At 37.6% G+C, this 19,389-nt stretch overlaps 2 protein-coding genes across 4 annotated transcripts; one reads left to right on the top strand and one right to left on the bottom strand.

Moving 5' to 3' along the window:
* Positions 1-8,737: 8,737 nt before the first annotated feature.
* On the bottom strand, positions 8,738-12,834 carry LOC112188724 (protein DETOXIFICATION 40). Its single transcript, XM_024327905.2, has 6 exons — positions 12,158-12,834; positions 11,401-12,032; positions 10,247-10,303; positions 9,638-9,995; positions 9,154-9,240; positions 8,738-8,948 (listed from the first exon to the last, which is right to left on the bottom strand). Exons 1-6 carry the CDS (start codon positions 12,488-12,490, stop codon positions 8,889-8,891), a joined length of 1,527 nt encoding a protein of 508 aa, XP_024183673.1. The 5' UTR covers positions 12,491-12,834; the 3' UTR covers positions 8,738-8,888.
* A 3,857-nt stretch (positions 12,835-16,691) lies between these two features.
* LOC112185008 lies at positions 16,692-19,040 on the top strand. 3 transcript variants are annotated; one of them, XM_024323224.2, is made up of 4 exons: positions 16,692-16,842; positions 18,184-18,392; positions 18,490-18,807; positions 18,924-19,040. In XM_024323224.2, exons 1-4 carry the CDS (start codon positions 16,704-16,706, stop codon positions 19,023-19,025), a joined length of 768 nt encoding a protein of 255 aa, XP_024178992.2. In that variant the 5' UTR covers positions 16,692-16,703; the 3' UTR covers positions 19,026-19,040. The 3 variants fall into 3 exon arrangements, 1 of the variants encoding a protein (XP_024178992.2); XR_005807702.1 differs by having other exon boundaries at positions 16,695-16,842; positions 18,153-18,392; positions 18,924-19,032; XR_005807703.1 differs by lacking the exon at positions 18,184-18,392 and having other exon boundaries at positions 16,774-16,842; positions 18,924-19,032.
* The last annotated feature ends 349 nt before the right edge of the window (positions 19,041-19,389 follow it).

The raw sequence follows: 19,389 nt of genomic DNA, 5'->3' as shown, positions 1-19,389 counted from the left end.
ATCTACCTAACTATCCGATCTCCATGTCATTACTCATTTAACTACCCTTTAATACTATTATCTTAAGTTAAGGATCTGATGAACATGCATGAAAGTATTTTCAACACATGGCAGCAAGTTAATAAAAGGCTCAGGGCTCCAATTCAAAAGCACGTCATCATGCCAAGCAAGAAGGGAGGCCAAGCCATTGAATCACAGCACGCTATTCACAAGCAATCAAGTTGAACCAGTTAACTATTACATGCCGAGCAAGAAACCGAGCAAAATTAAAACCTTAAAACCAACATGGTTAATCCAAGCTAACAGGCGCAATTTACATGATGAACTAAACTATATGATACCAAGCTACCTCATGTTCCATTGCAATCACAGCAGTAAAACTCCATGCGTAATGCAAAAAAAAAAAAAAAAAAAAAAAAAAAAAAGAGGAAATCCAGGCCACTCCATGCTCAACCAATTCATAATCACACGCCAAGCAAAGGGCTAAGCTAAAATTGAAACTATTGAATCCACATAGCCCATCCAAGCTAACGGGCACATCTTACATGATGAACCAAGCAAACTAACAGCAAGCTCCATCATGTCTAATCACGCAATAAGAAATACTTACAGTTTGTGTACCACCCAGGTAGCGAATCAATCATAGCAGCGATCGATCACAACACCAAATAAGTATAGCTAAAGCTACAAGCAATTGCAACAGCAGAATTGATAACACCATAATAGAACATGCGATCTTCAACGAGTCAATTACGGCAGCGAATCAGCAATATCACAGCAGCAACAAGTAATCGCGTTAGCAAATTGATATTGCGTGAACCAATCTAAGGGTACAATATGAGAAAATGCATAATCAAGAAGAAGAGAAGAGAAAAAGACTTTACACGCCATTTTCGTTTCCCTAGAAGGAAAGTAACCAAAAAGTATGACTCCTCTCTTCTAACTAGGAGTTCAATGATGACGAGAATCTGTTGTCACGTGAGAAGATGGATAAGCCATAGCTCGTATCAGTAAGATACGCAAGCCAATGCAAAAAACAAAAATTTTATATATAATCACACAGTAAGTCTCCGAATTTTTGATTATGTAGCCCGAGACAAGGTCACACGACCTACATAATCAAGGGGGCTAATGTTGACACCCAAATTTCCACGAGTTCAAATTTAATAAGTGACACATGAAGAAGGTGAGTCCTCAACGTCGTAACCTAGTTGGGCCTTCAAGCAAGCCCATTTCATGCCAAAATGAAGCCTTCTAGTTAGCAAGAGATACAACAAGCCCAAATTCTCAAACAACTAACGTGACTCTTCAAAGCAGCCGACACGCTTAATTACCATGCAATACACGTAGGCCCAAGCTACATTTGGGGCTTATATGGCGGGATGTGGTGTGGAAGGTAACGGATCCTGTGAGGCCCATTGTTACGATAAGGCCCATCGATAATTTTGGACTTGGGAACCAAAATTCATGCTTGATGGACCAAAATCTTAACATGGGCTAGTAGAGAGATGAAAACAGGCCCAGCAAAACTCAAAGCCCATTAGAATTACCTCCTTACCGAAAGCCCATTATAGCAGCCTCTAGCCCAAGCCTGTTGAAACCATCTTCTTCCCAAACCAGAATGTCGTTCTATCCAAAATTGCTGCTGGGATTGATGCTTCACCGTTTTTGGCAAGAACCCAGAATCCATGGAGAGGCTTTTGATTCATATACCCAGCAATCCCATTTCAATTTCCAATAGCCCTCAAACTTTGTGATTTCAATTTACAATAGCAGGAAATAAGGGATTAGGATCCCTCAAAGATCAAGGCAGCACAAAATCTGGGATCTTCAGCACCCTATGCTTACACCACCGACCTTCACCCTCGTAGTCTGAACAAGCTTTCACCCATTTAGTTCCATGGGGAAAACAAAACTTGAAAGCTTGGGAATCATCTTCCCAATATTGAGAATACTCCCTCAGAACCCTTGGTCCTTATCACCGATCTTCTTCGCCTACCTTTGCTATAAAAGGTGGGTTCACTGCCGTTGGAAAGGAAGAAACAACAACCCAGAAACATCAAGCAAGAGATCAAGCTCTATCTCTAAATCCCTAACCATCAATTCATCCCAATCAACCTTAACCCAAAACCCAGAAATCATGCCATTGCTGGAACTCTCTCTCTCTCTGCTAAACTCCCAGGCATCTAGCTCCCACACCATATCTACCTATAAGTTCTATTCTTGTGAAATCAACTCTAGTCGCTGCCGTTATCATCTAACCCCAATCGCTGTCGTTATTATCTAAATCGCTGCCGTTATCATCTAACTCCAATCGCTATTGTTATCTTCTAGCTCAATAGCTACTGTTACCATCCAGCTAGTCACAACAAAATTGTTCCTGGGTCACACCTTCGATCGATTTTGGGCCTGGTCTTCGCTCTATCAAGAGGGCTATCGCTGCTAGAAATCCAAAGCACAAACTTGCCCTCACACTAACAAAGACCCATTTATGGCCAACAGACTTTACATTTAGGGGTGTCTGCGTTACAGGCCCAAATACCTCTCTCTTTGTTAGTGAATCCAATTTAACCTGGATCACATCTTTCCATTTAGGCCAATCTGCTCTTCGTTGACATTCTTCAACATAGCGAGGTTCAATATCATCATATTCTATAATTCCTTTTGCAATATGATATGCAAATGCATCATCAATTGCCATAGAATTTCTATCCATCATCTCATGTACACTAGTGTAATTCATGGAGATCTCTCTATTCTCTGGAGTTGGTTCTAACATTGGAGCATCCCGCAATGATGTCTCTTGGACATAACCATAATCCGGAATATTCTCATGAGAAAGATTATTTACATTGATGATTAATGGATTATTATGTGCCAAACTCGCTTTCTTTCTTGGGAGAGAATCCATCGAACCTATGGGCCTCCCCTACTTTCTGGCAGGAGCCTGATACGCCTGAATTAAGCGCACAAAATTACCCTACAAAAGACAATTGTTAATATAGGATAAGCAATGATCGTTCAGTCCGGGGATTGAGAGTACTTTCACAAATTGCACTAATTGAACAAAACTATCAAAAACTAAAGAAAGAAAAGAGAAATAAAGTTGACACAAAAACTAAATGAAAGGGGGTTTAGGTTTTGAAAATGCAAGCAATAATAAAGGAAAGAAAATGTTGCAATTTTTAGGGATTCTAAATCAGATGTATGGACGTTGAGAACTTCGTAATCCACCACTAGTTATGATCAAAGAAAGACAATTTAACCTAATCTTCAATTACTAAGGCATGTGAATGAAACCAATCAAGAACTTTAGGATCGCCGCTAAAGCCTTATTTTTCCCAAAATTACTTAGAACCGTGAACGCATTGCATCCTAAGCTTGCTTATATGCAATCAAGGTGTAGAACGCTACCCTATCAAATTAACTCATTAAGTACACATAAACACATTAAGCTCTTTGGAAAGATTGATTTTAGAGTACAAAACTAGTGAGGAACGCCATTCTAGCATGCATTCTATTTGTTTGATTTCATCTAACATGTAGGCTTTACTACTTAAGTGTTTTAAGATCGTGAACGCACTGCACCTTAAAACTAGCTCCAATTACATGCTCATATTTTAGGTGATCAATCTAAGACATAAACATATAAAAGATTTTATAAAACAAAACCAAACAAAGCATTCAAAAAACCTTGTAATTGAGAAAGAGATTCAAAAGCTAAAAATCCATCACATAACTAGGGTTTCATACTAGTTCTCAACATAGAAAATTACTCGCTCATAGTTTGGAAATCCGAAGACATATACATATTGAATTCGAAAAGTACAAAAGGAATAAACCGTAGAGGGCAGTAGATATCACGATCTCACTTTGAATATTCTCCAAGAAAGCTTGAGGCGTCTTCAAAGAAAGAGCACGACAGGATGATGGAAGATGATCTGATGGAAGATGGTGGCTACGGCTTCTCCTTGGAGTAGGGATTTCGTGAACTATGATGAAGGGAGAGTATGGAGCTGTGGTCTCTGATTTAGGGCAGTAGATGGTGTGTGTATCTGTGTTTTTTTTATATCCCTTAAAAATGTGGAAGGAGGCCCTTTATATAGGAGTTACAAGTTCAAGGATATTCTTGCAGTTAAATTGAGTTTTTACTTCTCCAATGTGAACTCTTCTTCTTGGGCTAAAATCTTTGACTTCTATATCCTTCACAGCTCCTATATAATGTGTACAACTCATTAACAACTCAGCAAAGAGTTCCCAAGAAGCCTCAAAACAATCTGTCAATAGATACACACAATCTGCCAAGAGATGCAAAGAATCTGCCTCACTTATGATAGCCATTTTAGCCCCTCTCTTAACTAAGTTCCATCTCAGATTTGAACATGATTTTCAGGCAGGTAAAAGCTTTGATATTGGCCTTCAAAATTCTGCAAAAATATTCTAAAAATCCCCTCAGCTTGTTGCCCAAAAACAGCCTTGAAAAGTCTTCACAATCAAATCTGTCAGAAATTTCCAGATTTTCCTTATTGTTTGGTCAAATTTATGGGCTTGTAGAATGACTTTGTAGCAATCTGTCTGTATATTTCTCAGGCCTAAAATACCCTATAGCATCATTTATTGATGTCCAAACAATAATCTTCCAAAGGATACTCCAATAAAGTCTCCAAAAGACCGCTCAAACATGCTTCGCAGATAAGACTTGTCAGAAATTCCAGATTTTTCTTATCCTCTGCTCGTTTTTGCAGCATCATAACTTATGCATTCCACCACCTTTCTGGATGATTCTTGACTTTAAAATTCTCTACAACATCTAACCTTCAAATCTGGATGGGAAACTTTATGCGTGTCATGCTTTAAGTCTAGTAGAAAAGCCCTTGAAAAAGCTTCCTGAAAAGCTGATGGAAACAGTCTTCTCGAGGTACCAAATTTGACCACAGCCTCCGGCTTCTTCTTTATCATTCTGGACCAAATATTTGCTTGTAGTTATAGTAGAACATGTGATCTTCAAATATTGATAGGCTCTTCTTCATGATTCCACTGGAAAGTTCTTCAAAACACCTTCTGAATACAGAAGAAAATAAGGCAGCTTCTAGTACTCTATTTTCTGCTTCTCGGAAACTGTTTTGCACAAATTTTTCCAGAAGCTTTCCTTCTTGTTTCTAACCTTATAAATGGTGATCTTTTATCTTTTGCATCACTACTATACACCTGAGCCTTAACTTGCCACAGTTGAGCTCCTATTTCTCCACAGTTGCTCCACAAACCTCCTAAGAACATAACAAAGTTAGTTTGATCTTTTTAACAAAATAACTAAGCAAAAGTGTAAAGGGGTAAACTATAAATTCGTTGCATTTTATGCTCCTATCAGAGCCATGGGCCTAGCCACAACGTCACCATCACTGTGAGAGGGGACGTTGGCGCCATTCTCATGTACTCTTAAGCTGGCGTCATGTCCTCTAATTTTAGGGACATCAATCCTTGCAGGCAGGTTTGCAGCAGGTATGTGTGATCTCATCACTTTCGCAATATCAGAAAACGCATCAGGCATCAATTCTGCTACGTTCTGAAGATCGAGAATTCTCCACCCTTCAATTTCGGACTGAGCGGTTCGGGGATAAGATGAGACAGAGTGGGAACAGATCACGACAATTCCTGTCGTTCCTATTGAACCTTGATGTTTTTATCTCCCCCTAACGACGGGAAGACTGTCTCATTGAAGTGACAATCTACAAATCTAGCGGTAAAGAGATCGCCTGTCAAAGGTTCTATGTAGCGGATAATCGTTGGAGAATCATATCCAACATAAATGCCTAATCGTCGTTGAGGACCCATTTTGGTGCACTGTGGCGGCGCAATAGGCACATAAACTACACACCCAAATATGCGTAAGTGTGAGACATTAGGCTCATACCCAGTCACCATCTGGGACGCAGAAAAGGGTTGAGTGGCAGTGGGCCTCAGACGAATAAGCACAGCTGCATGCAATATTGCATAGCCCCAAGCAGAAATAGGGAGATTGGTGCGCATTACCAATGCCCTAGCGACCATTTGTAGTCGTTTAATGGCAGCTTCTGCGAGACCATTTTGGGTGTGAACATGAGGAACTGGATGTTCAACTCCTATCCCAATGGACTTGCAATAATCATCAAAAGTCTTTGATGTAAACTCCCCAGCATTGTCTAATCTTATAGACTTAATAGGATGATCAGGGTGATGAGCCCTTAACTTAATTATTTGTACTAGGAGTTTAGCAAATGCAGTGTTCCTTGTGGACAATAGCATGATATGTGACCAGCATGTCGATGCATCAACCAACACCATAAAATATCTAAATGGTCCGTATGGTGGTTGAATAGGTCCACAAATATCACCTTGGATTCTTTGCAAGAATGGTGTATTTTCTTTAGTGTCTTTTGCATAAGATGGTCTCGATCCTAATTTTGCTAAAGAGCAGGCTTTGCAGAACGAATGATGGGCTTTAGAAACAACCAATGATGATTTTGGCTGAGCCATGACGTCACAATTGACTTGAGAAGTAGAAATTTGAGTAAGGGGAGCAGAGGTAGCGTCAAAGCCTTGGGCCGCAGAGGGATGGCGGCGCCGGCTTGTGGTGGCCGGACTTGAAGGGGGAAGGCGCCGTGAGGTGCAGGTGCTCCTCTTTGATCCAAATTTTGAGTTTTACTTCCTTTCGTTTTGAAAAAGGGATGTCCGTGTGAAGTCTTTAATATACGAATCATCATGTCACGACCTGGGTGTCCCAAACGGTCGTGTCAAAGCCTATATGTGTCAGAATCCCATAAATCATCTCTCATGACATGGTTGGATTCAATGACTCGAATAGTGGTTGCATGCAACCCACTAGAGCGACACATAAGTTTCTCTAAGACTCGTTTATGTCCGTAGTCATTAAAGGTGATGCAAAGGAACTTTTGTCCATTCTCACAATGTGTTTCCATATGAAAACCATTGGCTCTTATATCTTTGAAGCTCAAAAGCGTTCTTTCAGCCCTAGGAGCATAGAGAGCTTCAGTGACATTAATGATTATGTCATGTGGCAACAAGAACTGAGCTGGTCCTCGACCCTGAATCAATTTAGATGACCCTGCCATCATAGTCATTGAAGATTGAGTAGGCATCATCTCAAGAAATAACTGCCTATTTCGAAGTATGGTGTGCATAGTAGCACTATCCACCAGGCATTCTAGCTCTCCGGGAAACATACTAGAATGAATAAAGTTCGAATCAAAATCGACACTTTATTTCAATGAAAGCCAATGACTACGTCAAAGTTTCTAAATTTAATCCAAAAAGGATAATCAAGCATAGAGAAGTAGTAGTGACTCAATCTGTTTGGTAATTCCAATTTGGTTGTGACCAGGTAAGGTAAGGCGAGATTTTGGTGGAGCGTTGCTCACTTTTAAACCGTTCTCTCAGTTCAAACATTTCCTAGACATCACAATTACTCTTGAGTACGCCTAGTGAGAAAGACTTATAACCACTGTCTTTGTTGATAGTTTCCAAATTTTTGGATTTGGATTGAAACCAATGACGTTTATATGGTCAAATTTTTATGCTTACGAACGCTCTTAGTTCGTAAAAATTGATTCTCACGGACGCTCTTAGTCCGAAGATCACGAAACGCTCTTAGTTCGCATATAGTGTGAATCCCCACGATTCCGCTTTTAGCAAATCGAACCCACGATACAGAAAGGTGGGATGTAGAAGAAAGGATTTTGTAGGTCCCCGAAAGAATAAAAATAAATTTAAATTTCAAAAATGGGAACAACTAACTAGTGAAAACTTACTCATGAATTTTAGAATTTGAAATTCTCAACATACATGCCTGTAGGATTGCAAGTGTGCTATCGATCCTGGGTCGGGATTGCATATGCTGCTTCAATCCTAAGCTAGGATTGAAGTGGATGTTCGATCCTAACCTGGGATTGTAACTTGTTTACAATCCTGGTCGTGGCTAATGGCTCCGCGGTGCTAGGCTTGTGCACTAATGGGATGAGGCCGAGAGTGTGGCCGGTAGGTTGCGTTGCTGGCCGACGGGGCTACAAAGGTAGCTGGGATGGGGCAGCAGGGTACACAAGCAGCAGGGGCTGCGGTGCAGAGCTGCAGGCCCATTGTGGGACTCGAAAGGACTGCGGGGCTGCTGCAGTGGCAGGGGGCACTGCAAAGGGCAGCAGGCGTGCGGGAGCTGTGGGGCAGCAAGCACACGGGTGCGCAGGAGTTGCTGTGGCAGCGTGCGGAGCAAGGCTGTAGAGGGCGCAGAGGCGCGTAGCACGGGGTAACTGGGCGCAGATGCTAGCGAGGCTAGCGAGCAAGGAGCGGGAGCTCGTTGGGCTGCACGGGCAGCGTGCGCAAGAGCACGCAGGTGGGCGGCAGCGAACGAGGCTAGGGCGGGCTAGGAGCTTGCGTTGGCGAGGCAAACAGCGAGGTTATCCGTGGGAATTATTTTTGGTTTTTAGGTTTTTATTTTTTATCTCAAGGTTAGGGCTCGTGCTGATAACGTATTTAAGTAAAAGAGATTCGAGAGAGAATTGATGAGAGAATTGTAATCATATTATTGAGAATAGGAGCCCTATATATAGGGATTACAAAGTACAGATTCTAATGTTACAAGGAATACTAATCCATCAATGATTAGGAAATCTAGAACCTTCTCTCCGATTGCTACTCCTAGTTTGATAAGGTACACTAAGTTGATTTTCCTTCAACAAAGATGTTATAGTAACATTATTTTCACGTCACTAATAATTAAGTTTCCTGACTTTTAAATTGAGCAATTTTTACAGCTATTATATCAAAGTACAAAGTTGCATTTTGAATAAAATCTCGTAGAATAATTTCATCCTACATATATATGATAATTAACTTCTTTCTCAGCCTTTTACGGGTTCCTTCACGTCCCACTTGTTCAACCTTTTGGCTGCCTCTTCCACCTGAAATTCGATCCAAGTTATCACTTAGTAGTTAGTACAACTAGCAGTTGAACACTAGCTAGGCTGTGATGACTAATAATATTGGATTATTAAGTTATTAACTTCATTGTAAAAAACCAAACAACAAAATATCCGATATGTAAAAATCTGATAGCTAATGAAGGCTAGGGATCGGAAAAAGTAATCTTAGTAACACTAGTATTACCTCCTTCTTCCAGTCTGCTCGGACAGTGATCCATATTAGAATGATTGTTTGCATCAACGTGCCCGCCATCATCCCTAACCATATTCCCTAAACCAATATTAAACAGAGTAAGTAACTTACTAGTATAATATATAGCATTGGTGAAATTTTAGTTTTCCATCATACATTACCAGATTTGCTCACCTAATGGACAGTTTTAAGAGACTATGAGGGACAAATGCATATTAACCACATGTATTAAATATAAAAGCAGAAATTATAATAACTTAAAACTGTGCATTTATTTTCAACCGTCAGATTCACTTGTTCCTTACAGTCTCTTTAAAACTGTCCCTTAGGTGAGCAGGTCTTCATACATTAATACTTAAGTATATAATATACTAAGCAAATTAACCACATTTGCATATTAATGTGAAGTCGTAAGTAACTCGACTCGAGCTGGCATCACATATATGTAACCCAGGGTACTTCATTAAGTAATTACCTTAGCGCCAAAGTTGAAGTAAAATCCAAGAAGGGCACCAAGTGGTACTCCAACAAAGTAATAACAGCCCACATTTACATACGCCACAAAAGCTTGCCATCCACACCCAACAGCAACACCGGACAATACTGGCTGAATTCCATTGAGGAGGAGGGTGAGGGCAAGAAGAGGGGTAAGATCTGAGACAGCAGCGGCCACGACTTCACCCTCCGTGAAGGCGTAGCTGATAACATCACAAAAAATAAGAACAACTATTGCTGCGATGACGGAGATGATGAAGGAGATCGTAGTCACCACGATGACAGAAAATGCTGTGGACTTGGGATTTCCGGCTCCAAGCTCATTGCTTACTCGCACACTGCATGTATATATACTTGCACGTACCCATCATTAACAATAATGCTAAAATAAGTATAGTCCTCATATATATTGAATGTGTATAAATATAACTCACACATTGGAAAACTATAGTTTTGCTTATGAATTTATAAAAGTTTGGGTCACTCTATCCATTGTCAATTGGTTTTGGATGTGAACTTCAGATTACTTTATATATTATATTATGTCGGACATTAACTCTGAACTCATATAAAAAATTATTCAACTGACCTTGCAGCTGCATTTAACCCGATTGAGATCATGAACACCCATTCTGATATAGTCGTGCTGCATTAATCAATTAGCCAAATGTCATATACATACATACATCATGCATACATTATGTCATTATGTGGTACTATAGACTAGAGTGTATGGCATATTCGGCAATTTTACAATTGTAAGGTCGATTTTTTAACAGGTTGGAAACCCAAAGTAATGTTCGATACGTGTGTGTCTATATATATATATATATATATATATATATATGTATATATATATATATACAGTAGAGCATTCTTCGCTAGTTGGTACTTCCTATAATATATCATTTTAGTTGAGAACAACAGGAAGTTCTCTCGATCCGGGGTTTAGGCAGTCCGCTCATGTATTCTGCGGTTTCATTAATCAAGGTTGGAGGGTTGTTGCACCGGCCCTTATTAAAAAAAACAAAACAAAACAAAACAAACAAACAACAATTATTTTAGTACTCTTTATAAATCAATAAATAACTCTTCTGATTCAGCTCCGTAAGTTTTTTATTTTGACTTCTTTAATTTGGGTTGTTGTCAAGATTAAATTACAAAGTAATTTATTATTTAAATAAAAAAAAAGCTGAGATGTCAATTTCCGATCATCATATCCCTTAAGGATAAAGAAGATGAGGAAAAAAAACAGAACATATTATAGCCAATTATTTGGCAATTACAACCACAATAATATATATAGGCCAGCCAAAAGGGATAATATGGATGCATCATCCATATTTTGGGCAGAAAAGTTAATTGGATGGCCAAGCATACATGAGAAAATGACTTTTGGACCATAAAATTAAATCACTTTCATATAGCTAGGAACTTGTCAAAAAAAAAGATGAGTTGAATTATTCCAAAGTTTCCGACCAATCTTCTCCACAAAAAAGAACAAAAACAAAAAAGAAACTATACCAAGAATAAGAATAGTTTCGTTTATTCAAAAGAAGAAGAAAAATAGTTTCGTTTTCACGCTGGTGAGGACCAAGAATAAGAATAGTTAACAACCACCATATGATATGTTGATTAAACTAAATTGTCACAGCTAGCGCAAGCGGTCAAAATAGTAGTATCCCACATTGATTGGCCACTATATGAATGATTCACAAAAAAACAAAACCAATAAAGACTTACCAAATCGAGAGCGAGTCAAGAGCCAACTCAGGATTTTCCAGCAAGCCAGCCAGCAGAACCAGAATCTGAAAATACCACGTCTCTAAACAAAGCATCACTGCAGACGCCACCGATAATTTGAAGAATCCATACAACCCGGTGAACGCTTGCCACGTAAAACCGCTCCACGTGTGCCTGCACCTCTCGCTTTTCACGATGTATACAAACTGCGCCACCACAGTGATCCACCACGACAGGCTGAGCACCAGCGACACGCCCAGAAGCCCAAGCCCAATCTTGTACACGGCCACCCAGCTCAGCAAGAGGTGTACGGCTAGTGTCACTGCTGATATGTATGCACTTGGAGTCACTATGCTTTGAGCTTGGAGGAATTTCTGGATCGGGAAGTTGACGGCGTAGGCAAAGATTTGAGGGATCAGGCCGTAAACGTAAATGGCGGCGGCTGAGGCAATTCTCGGGGACTCGCCGAGAAAGATTAGAGCTGGTTCTGAGAAGATGTAGACCAAGGTGAGGAGGAAACCGACCAACGTTAGGAGGATGGTTGATCTTTGTAGATATATGCCAAGCATTTCGTACTTTTGAGCTCCATATGCTTGTCCACATAGCGTCTCCACCGCACTTCCCATGCCTAACTGATATATTTGGAAATCAAAAAGAAATATACTGTTAGATTACGGAAGAAAAAAAATCGTAATGAAGGTATTTTTCTATATGTATTCTATGAAAACATAAGGTATTTACACCGTAGTGACCGTACCATGAGGCCATAGGCGAACATTTGGATTCCATTGTTTCCGAGAGAAGCAGCGGCGAGCTCAAGATTACCAAGGTGGCCGGAGAAGATTTGGGTGGACATGAACATAACGTAGTTGGTCAAGTAGACGACCACTGCCGGACCGGCGAGGAAGAAAAGGAGCTTCGACTCGATCGATAGAGCAGGTTTGAGACGCTGCAAGAACGGCCTATCTGTGTCGGATAATATTCTTTCCAGCTCAGTGCTGCTCGAGTGGTCATGCTTATCTGTTAAGGATGGGGAGGATGAAATGGGTTGAAGGAGAGGTTGGCAAGTATCGTCTTGGGAAGAACCCATTAGGATAGAGGTGGCATGGGTTTGGATTTTTTACGGTGGTAAACAGTCTAGTCTGAGCAATTGAGCATATATAGCAGGAACGGAGTGACAAAATTGCATTGATATTTTGCGTGAGGCTGCCAGGTCTGACGTAACTACGGGTTGGAGAAAGTCGACGTACGTGGAAGTTGCCAGTTTTTGTTTGCCTGCAGCTATCCATCAATTTTCACTGATAGCTAGAATAATTGTGGAAACATGGTTATCACTTACGTGCTTTAATGAAATTTGGTCCTGAGTTATGGTATGTTTTGAAAGCTGAGCTATGAATCAAAGACAAAGGAACAAGAAGATGAGAGAAAGGAAGAGGGAGAAAACGTGAGAAAATTGAGGACTACAGAATATATTGATTACAACCATCCAATCTCTTTATATACTAAAGCAACCTATGTAAAAATAACAACCAATACAGCAAAAATAACCAACACTCCTATATTACCCTTAACATCCCCCCTCAACCATATGCTTGGGTACCAAGCATAATGGTTGGAATACATGATATAAAACCCAAATGCACAGTTCATCTTCTTCAGTGCTCGTGTTGTGATCAGTGGGCAGCTGCAATGCATCCAATCTCATCCAAGCCTTGTGCTATTCCAACCAAGCCTTTGTAACCAGCAACTTTGGCATCAACATCAACAATCACTTCTGTTGGTTTAATAGTCATATCACAAGCAGTTTTGCGTCAATTCCCACTCATTGCAAACCAAACATTGCAGCAATGGCCACTATCCAACGTCTGAAAAGACACTTTCACCAAGCCATTCATGCCATTCATGTCAGCAACGCCAACACCAGGATCATAGTTGCAATTACCACTGCATAAAATCGTGTCATCGATCTGCTCCACCTCCATATATAACTCCTCAAACCATAACCAATACCAAAATCACATCCATAACCATCCCATCCAACAAGAAAAAAAAAATTCTGCAAATTGCAACAGTCAACTAAATCTTCTTCTTTAACAATCACATAATTCTTCTTCTTCAACTTCATTCACTTCTTCTTCTTCAAACTATATACAACTAATTCATCTACTTCTTCAAAACGCAATCAATTCTTCATCTTCAAATCATTCAATTCTTCCTATTCAAACTATATACAACTAGTTCATCTACCTCTTCAAAATTCAATCCATTCATCTTCTTCAAAATTCACTTCTTCTTTCACAAATATTTACAACTAATTCATCTACTTCAAAAACCAATCAATTCTTCTTCCGTCTTCAAAATTCAATTCCTCTTCAAATATTCTATCAATATACTTCAACATAATAATGTGCAAAGTAGACTAATGAAACAAAAATGACTAGGGAAGATCCCATAATAGACTAGCACATCGGCATTATAGTGAAGCAGAGCAATAAGAATTGCAGAGGAGCCGATGAACAACGAGTAGAGATGAGTGAATCGGAAAGAGATTACCAAACTATCTGTAATTGTATCAAACCATGGACGTGAATCGGCACTCCAATTCCGGTGGAGACCGATGGAGGGAATCGCTTGTCTGCACTAGAATCGGAAAACGACGTCGCACCGAACAAGGCCATGGAATCTTGATATTGATGAGTTTCGGATTCCAGAACAGAACAACGACGGTGAAAATCTCAAGCTTCGAGCAAGGATCCATGGTAGAGGGAGAAACTGAATTTGGGGGTTAGGGTTTGGAATTGGGGAAAATCAAAATTGAATGAAACTGATAACGTGGAAGCAAAAGATAAAAGAAGCAAGAACATCTAGGTCACTGATCGACCTGAGCTCCTGATACCATGAAAGCTGAGCTATGAATCAAAGACAAAGGAAGAAGAAGATCAGAGAAAGGAAGAGGGAGAAAACGTGAGAAAATTGAGGACTACATTGTGACTGGAATATTTGATTACAACCATCGAATCTCTTTATATACTAAAGCAACCTATGTAAAAATAACAACCAACACAGTAAAAATAACCAACACTCCTATATTACCCTTAACATGTTTAATACATTGCGAAATAACGTCCAGAAGGTCATGAATGTTCTTATATCATCACTTGCGTAATAAGTATTAATGTTTTAACGGAGGTTTAGACCGACTTCAATAAAGATGCCAGATCGATGGAGGTTGTATTTTCCCATTTTCACTCAATTACATAACAATCAAAACACCACTTGATCGAATTGGTGAAGTTATGTACCATTACTTAAATGTCTTAAGTGGATCAAGTTGTGACCCGTTTATATGGTTTAAGTGAGTCATCCAATTCAACCCAATTAAATGGCACTACAACAAAAGTCCTCATTTCCGACGAAAATTTCCGACGGCACGAAATTGCCCTCGCAAAAAGACTCCTTTTTCGACCACAAAAAATGGTCGTCGGAAATGTTCTGTCAAAATATATTTTATTTCCGAGGGACAATATGCGGTAGGAAAAGAGTTCCAATTTCGTCAGAAAAACAAAAAAATTGGCGGGACCTTTTGGTGCCAGTATTATTTTTGAGAATATTTTGTGTCGTCGGTAATGGTAGACCTATTTCCGAGAGGCAGTTGACTTTGTCGAAAATGATTTCTTAATTGCGAGGGCAACAAAGTACCCTTGGTAATGAACAAAGTATTTCCGACGGCTAGTGACCCTTGAAAATATTTCTCTAAATTGTATTATTTTTATAAAAATATTATGTCAAAGAGGAGAATTGAACATAGGATCTCTAACTTTCAAAATTAATTTTACCATTTGTCCACAGGTTAATTGATGAGTATATTATTAGTTTATTAGAATTGATGCATATAAACAAAACAATTTTATTATATATTGGTTACAAGGTAAGATCGGATAAATCTCATAATATATATATATATACACACACATATACATATACATATTATATATATATACATATTTATATATATATATATATATTATAAGTCTCATAGTTATATATACATAATACCTATGTGTTTTGAATTTATATATATAAGACTTGATCGATCGATCGATCATGCTAATTGGGAGGTTACGCCCTAACCCAATATATTATTAGTTACGAAAGTAGATAAGAGATCATCTATGGTAAATCACGAATATGCTAATTTGGAGATTCTGCGCAAACTGGGATGCTAACTAGGAGATTCCGCATATTTAGATAAGAGATCATGCTAACTGGGAGATTTCGCCCTAAAACCCTAAACCTTAATAGTAAATCATGATTATGACTACATTAACAATCATCGATTGTACTAGAAACTTGTATAAGTGATCTACTCATGAAGACCTAAAATTGAATAGTGGATGTCGATATATGAAATTGAAAAGTGGGTCTCACATGCAAGAGATCTCTTAAAATGGCCAAAGAAAATATCCGTTAGTGGAAGACTCCTACACACACGCACACAATTCAATTCATTGTTGATCGATCATGTGTGCTTGTCCACACACACACTATATTATTACACAGTACTATTCATTATCGATCACATACATACTACATATATAGTAAGAATTTCCCTCCACACATATATGAATTTGTATACAGTAGACATTGATCGATCATATACAATTATATAGAATAGCTAGACGAGAAAAAATAGAATACTAGCGAGTACATTTGTTTTTTAAAGGCTAACAAGTACATATTTATATATCAAGAATATTATGAAATATTTTTCATTGGTCTATCTTATATTATAATAAAGATATTGATCTACATGGTCCGACATATCAATACATATGCATTTATATATAAGTTCCATGAAAATTGATTAAAAAAAAAAAAACTTCCCGCCTAGGGAGGAAAAAATTTCCCTCCTATGGAGTATATTTTCTCCCTCCTATGCATTTATACATACCCTAATAAGGAGTCTTATCTCACCAAAAAAAGGAAAGACTCCTTATTTCTCCTCATGTTTAGTTCAACTAAATAATTAAAAAAAATAAAACTTCCATTGCTACACACTTATTTCTCAAAACCCTAAAAACTTATGTTTCTAGCTTCCTCCTCTCTCATACGGCAGTGGGAATTGAGACTATATCAATCAAATTGGAGAGCAGGCCGATCAATAGTAAGTCATCAACAATGTGGCAGCAATATATATGCTCAAGGTCAACAGAGTTAGGTCAATCAAATTGGATGATCCAATGATTCATAATTAGAGGATCTCCTAAGGCTTCAGATATATTGATTGCAATTATGTAATTGCAATGCTTGTATGTTTTCTCATATTATTTCTTACACAGTTTTTTTTTTTTTTTTGGGATATGTATAGAGTGAAGTGGAGTGGATCGGAATCACTGTTGATTCATTCTTTCGGTGCGGTGCGGCAAGCAAAAGCAAAATTAGGTACATATACAACTCTCTCTGTTTTGTTTCTCATTTTGTTTCTAGTTTTTTTTTTTTTTCTGTACATTGATATGGGAGTGTCTTCTTTGATTTAAATTTGGTATATATGTTCATACTTTACAGCAGTTTTCTGATTTGTTGACCTAGGTAGACAATCTCTTACAACTGTACCAATCCATTAATAATTTGGAAATCTTTTCTTCTAGACAATTTAAATAGACAAATTGATGATTAATACAGAACTGGAATCACTCAAAAATGATATTTCTACATTTAGTTATGAATTTCTGAACTTAAGTGTTAGTAAATTATATTATTTTTAACCTAGGAAAACGTTTACTTAAAACTGTACCAATCCATTAAGAAACTTGAAAAAGTTCCTTCTAGACAATTTAAATAGACAGCTTGAGGATTGATACAGAACTGGAATCACTCAAAAATAATATTTCTACATTTAGTTATGAATTTCTGAACTTAAGTGCTAGTTAATTTTCGTATTTTTAACCTAGGTAAACATTTACTTAAAACTGTACCAATCCACTAAGAAAATTAAAATAGTTCCTCCTTGAAAATTTAAATAGACAACTTGAGTATTAATACAGAACTAGAATCACTCAAAAATAATATTTCTACATTTAGTTATGAATTTCTGAACTAAGTGTTAGTAAATTTTCTTATTTTTAACCTAGGTAAACATTTACTTAAAACTGTACCAATCCATTAAGAAACTTGAAAAATTTCTTCTGGACAATTTAAATAGACAAATTGATGATTGATACAGAACTAGAATCACTCCAAAATGATATTTCTACATTTAGTTATGAATTTCTGAACTTAAGTGTTAGTAAATTATCTTATTTTTAACCTAGGTAAACGTTTACTTAAAACTGTACCAATCCATTAAGAAACTTGAAAAAGTTCCTTGTGGAAAATTTAAATACACAGCTTGAGGATTGATACAGAACTGGAATCACTCAAAAATAATATTTCTCCATTTAGTTATGAATTTCTGAACTGAAGTGTTAGTAAATTATCTTATTTTTAACCTAGGTAAACGTTTACTTAAAACTGTACCAATCCATTAAGAATCTTGAAAATTTTCCTTCTGGACAATTTAAATAGACAACTTGATGATTGATACAGAACTGGAATCACTCAAAAATAATATTTCTTCATTTAGTTATGAATTTCTAAACTTAATGAATCATGTGGAATAGGAATCACTTCAAAAAAATATTTCTACATTTAGTTATGAATTTAATTCTCTTCATCTGGTGTTGATGAAAATGCTTGTTTTATCATTACCATAGGCTATAATCGAGCTTTGTAATTTTTTTAAAGAGTTATGTGCTAAAGTATTGAGGGCAGAGGATTTGGAACTTCTTGAGAAAAGTGTGTTCATAACTCTTTGCAAGTTGGAAAAAGTATTCCCACCAGCATTTAAGTTCCATGTAAGTAAAGCAATAGAGTGTTGGAGGAAGTTCCATGTAAGTAAAGCAAAGGAAGGAAAAGAAGAACATTGGAAAAGTGACAAGGCTAAGGAAATTTATGTAAGTTTCTATACTGCATTCGTAAGTCAAATTTTTCCTATTCATATATTATTGTGATGGTTTACATATGATTAAATTTGTATAATTTTATTTGAAGGATGATCTTACTGAAAGAAAGAATAGAGTGGAAGAAGTGTTTGGTGAAGCTGATGATTGGGAAATATATCAGAAAGTGATTGGTGGGCCTAGTCACGGTCGTGTACTTGGTTTAGGTGCTGGGGTGAAACTAAAAGATTACAATTCACCTAACCAAACTTGTAATAAGCCTACATGTTTGGAACAAAAAGAAGATTATGAAAGAGTGAAAGGCCAAGTTGAATCTCTGACAGATAAATTGGACAAGTTGACTCAAATTGTTCAAAGTTTGCTGCCTAATACCTCAGACAATTCTAAAGCAAGAAACTCACATTCTGTGGTACTATTTCTATCTTTCAAATATTTGTATATGTTGCTATTGTTCATGCTATTTACTGCATGTTTTAGCTCTTACTTATTTTGCATTCTAACTTCTGTGTTTTTCTTTTACAATAGGACAATATTGCAACAGATTCAAGTGCACACCATGATGAAGATGGTACTGATGAAGATGGTGATAAAGATGTTGCTGATGAATATGATGCAAACTCTAGTTAAGACTTTTATTAGATATATTGTTAGCTTCCTTGCTTAAGAATGATTATATTATAAAGACCAAATATTGAATATTTATCTTTATCTGAACATGTATGAATGATTAACTATGTTTCTTCTAATGCAATTTTTTTATGAAAATTTAATTGTCTCCTTGTATGTTTAATAAAAAAATTATCTTGATTCATCTACCTCTTCCAATCAGGTTAATTGACAATTAAATTGAGTGGGAGGAAAAAAAAATTGCTAACAAATTTCGACGAATAAACCTCGTGAAAAACATTTCCGACCACTTTTTCCGACTACAATATCATTCTCGGAAATATTAGACTATATTTTTCCGACAGAAAATATCAATTTCCGAGGA

The sequence above is a fragment of the Rosa chinensis genome, chromosome 2, assembly GCF_002994745.2.
Source record: "Rosa chinensis cultivar Old Blush chromosome 2, RchiOBHm-V2, whole genome shotgun sequence".
In the NCBI taxonomy this organism is placed as follows: domain Eukaryota; kingdom Viridiplantae; phylum Streptophyta; class Magnoliopsida; order Rosales; family Rosaceae; genus Rosa; species Rosa chinensis.
Note: the sequence above shows the minus strand (reverse complement) of the source record. Positions and strands in the feature narration are given on the sequence as shown.

Excerpts from the sequence above, each read along its gene's own strand:
- LOC112185008 (XM_024323224.2), top strand. The coding sequence starts at position 16,704 with ATGCTTGTATGTTTTCTCATATTATTTCTTACACAGTTTTTTTTTTTT. Across the intron at positions 16,843-18,183 it reads GCAAGCAAAAGCAAAATTAG|AGTTATGTGCTAAAGTATTG; the intron begins GTACATATACAA and ends ATTTTTTTAAAG. Across the intron at positions 18,808-18,923 it reads CAAGAAACTCACATTCTGTG|GACAATATTGCAACAGATTC; the intron begins GTACTATTTCTA and ends CTTTTACAATAG.
- LOC112188724 (XM_024327905.2), bottom strand. The coding sequence starts at position 12,490 with ATGGGTTCTTCCCAAGACGATACTTGCCAACCTCTCCTTCAACCCATT. Across the intron at positions 9,996-10,246 it reads GGGTTAAATGCAGCTGCAAG|TGTGCGAGTAAGCAATGAGC; the intron begins GTCAGTTGAATA and ends ATATACATGCAG. Across the intron at positions 9,241-9,637 it reads ACTTCAACTTTGGCGCTAAG|GGAATATGGTTAGGGATGAT; the intron begins GTAATTACTTAA and ends ATATTGGTTTAG.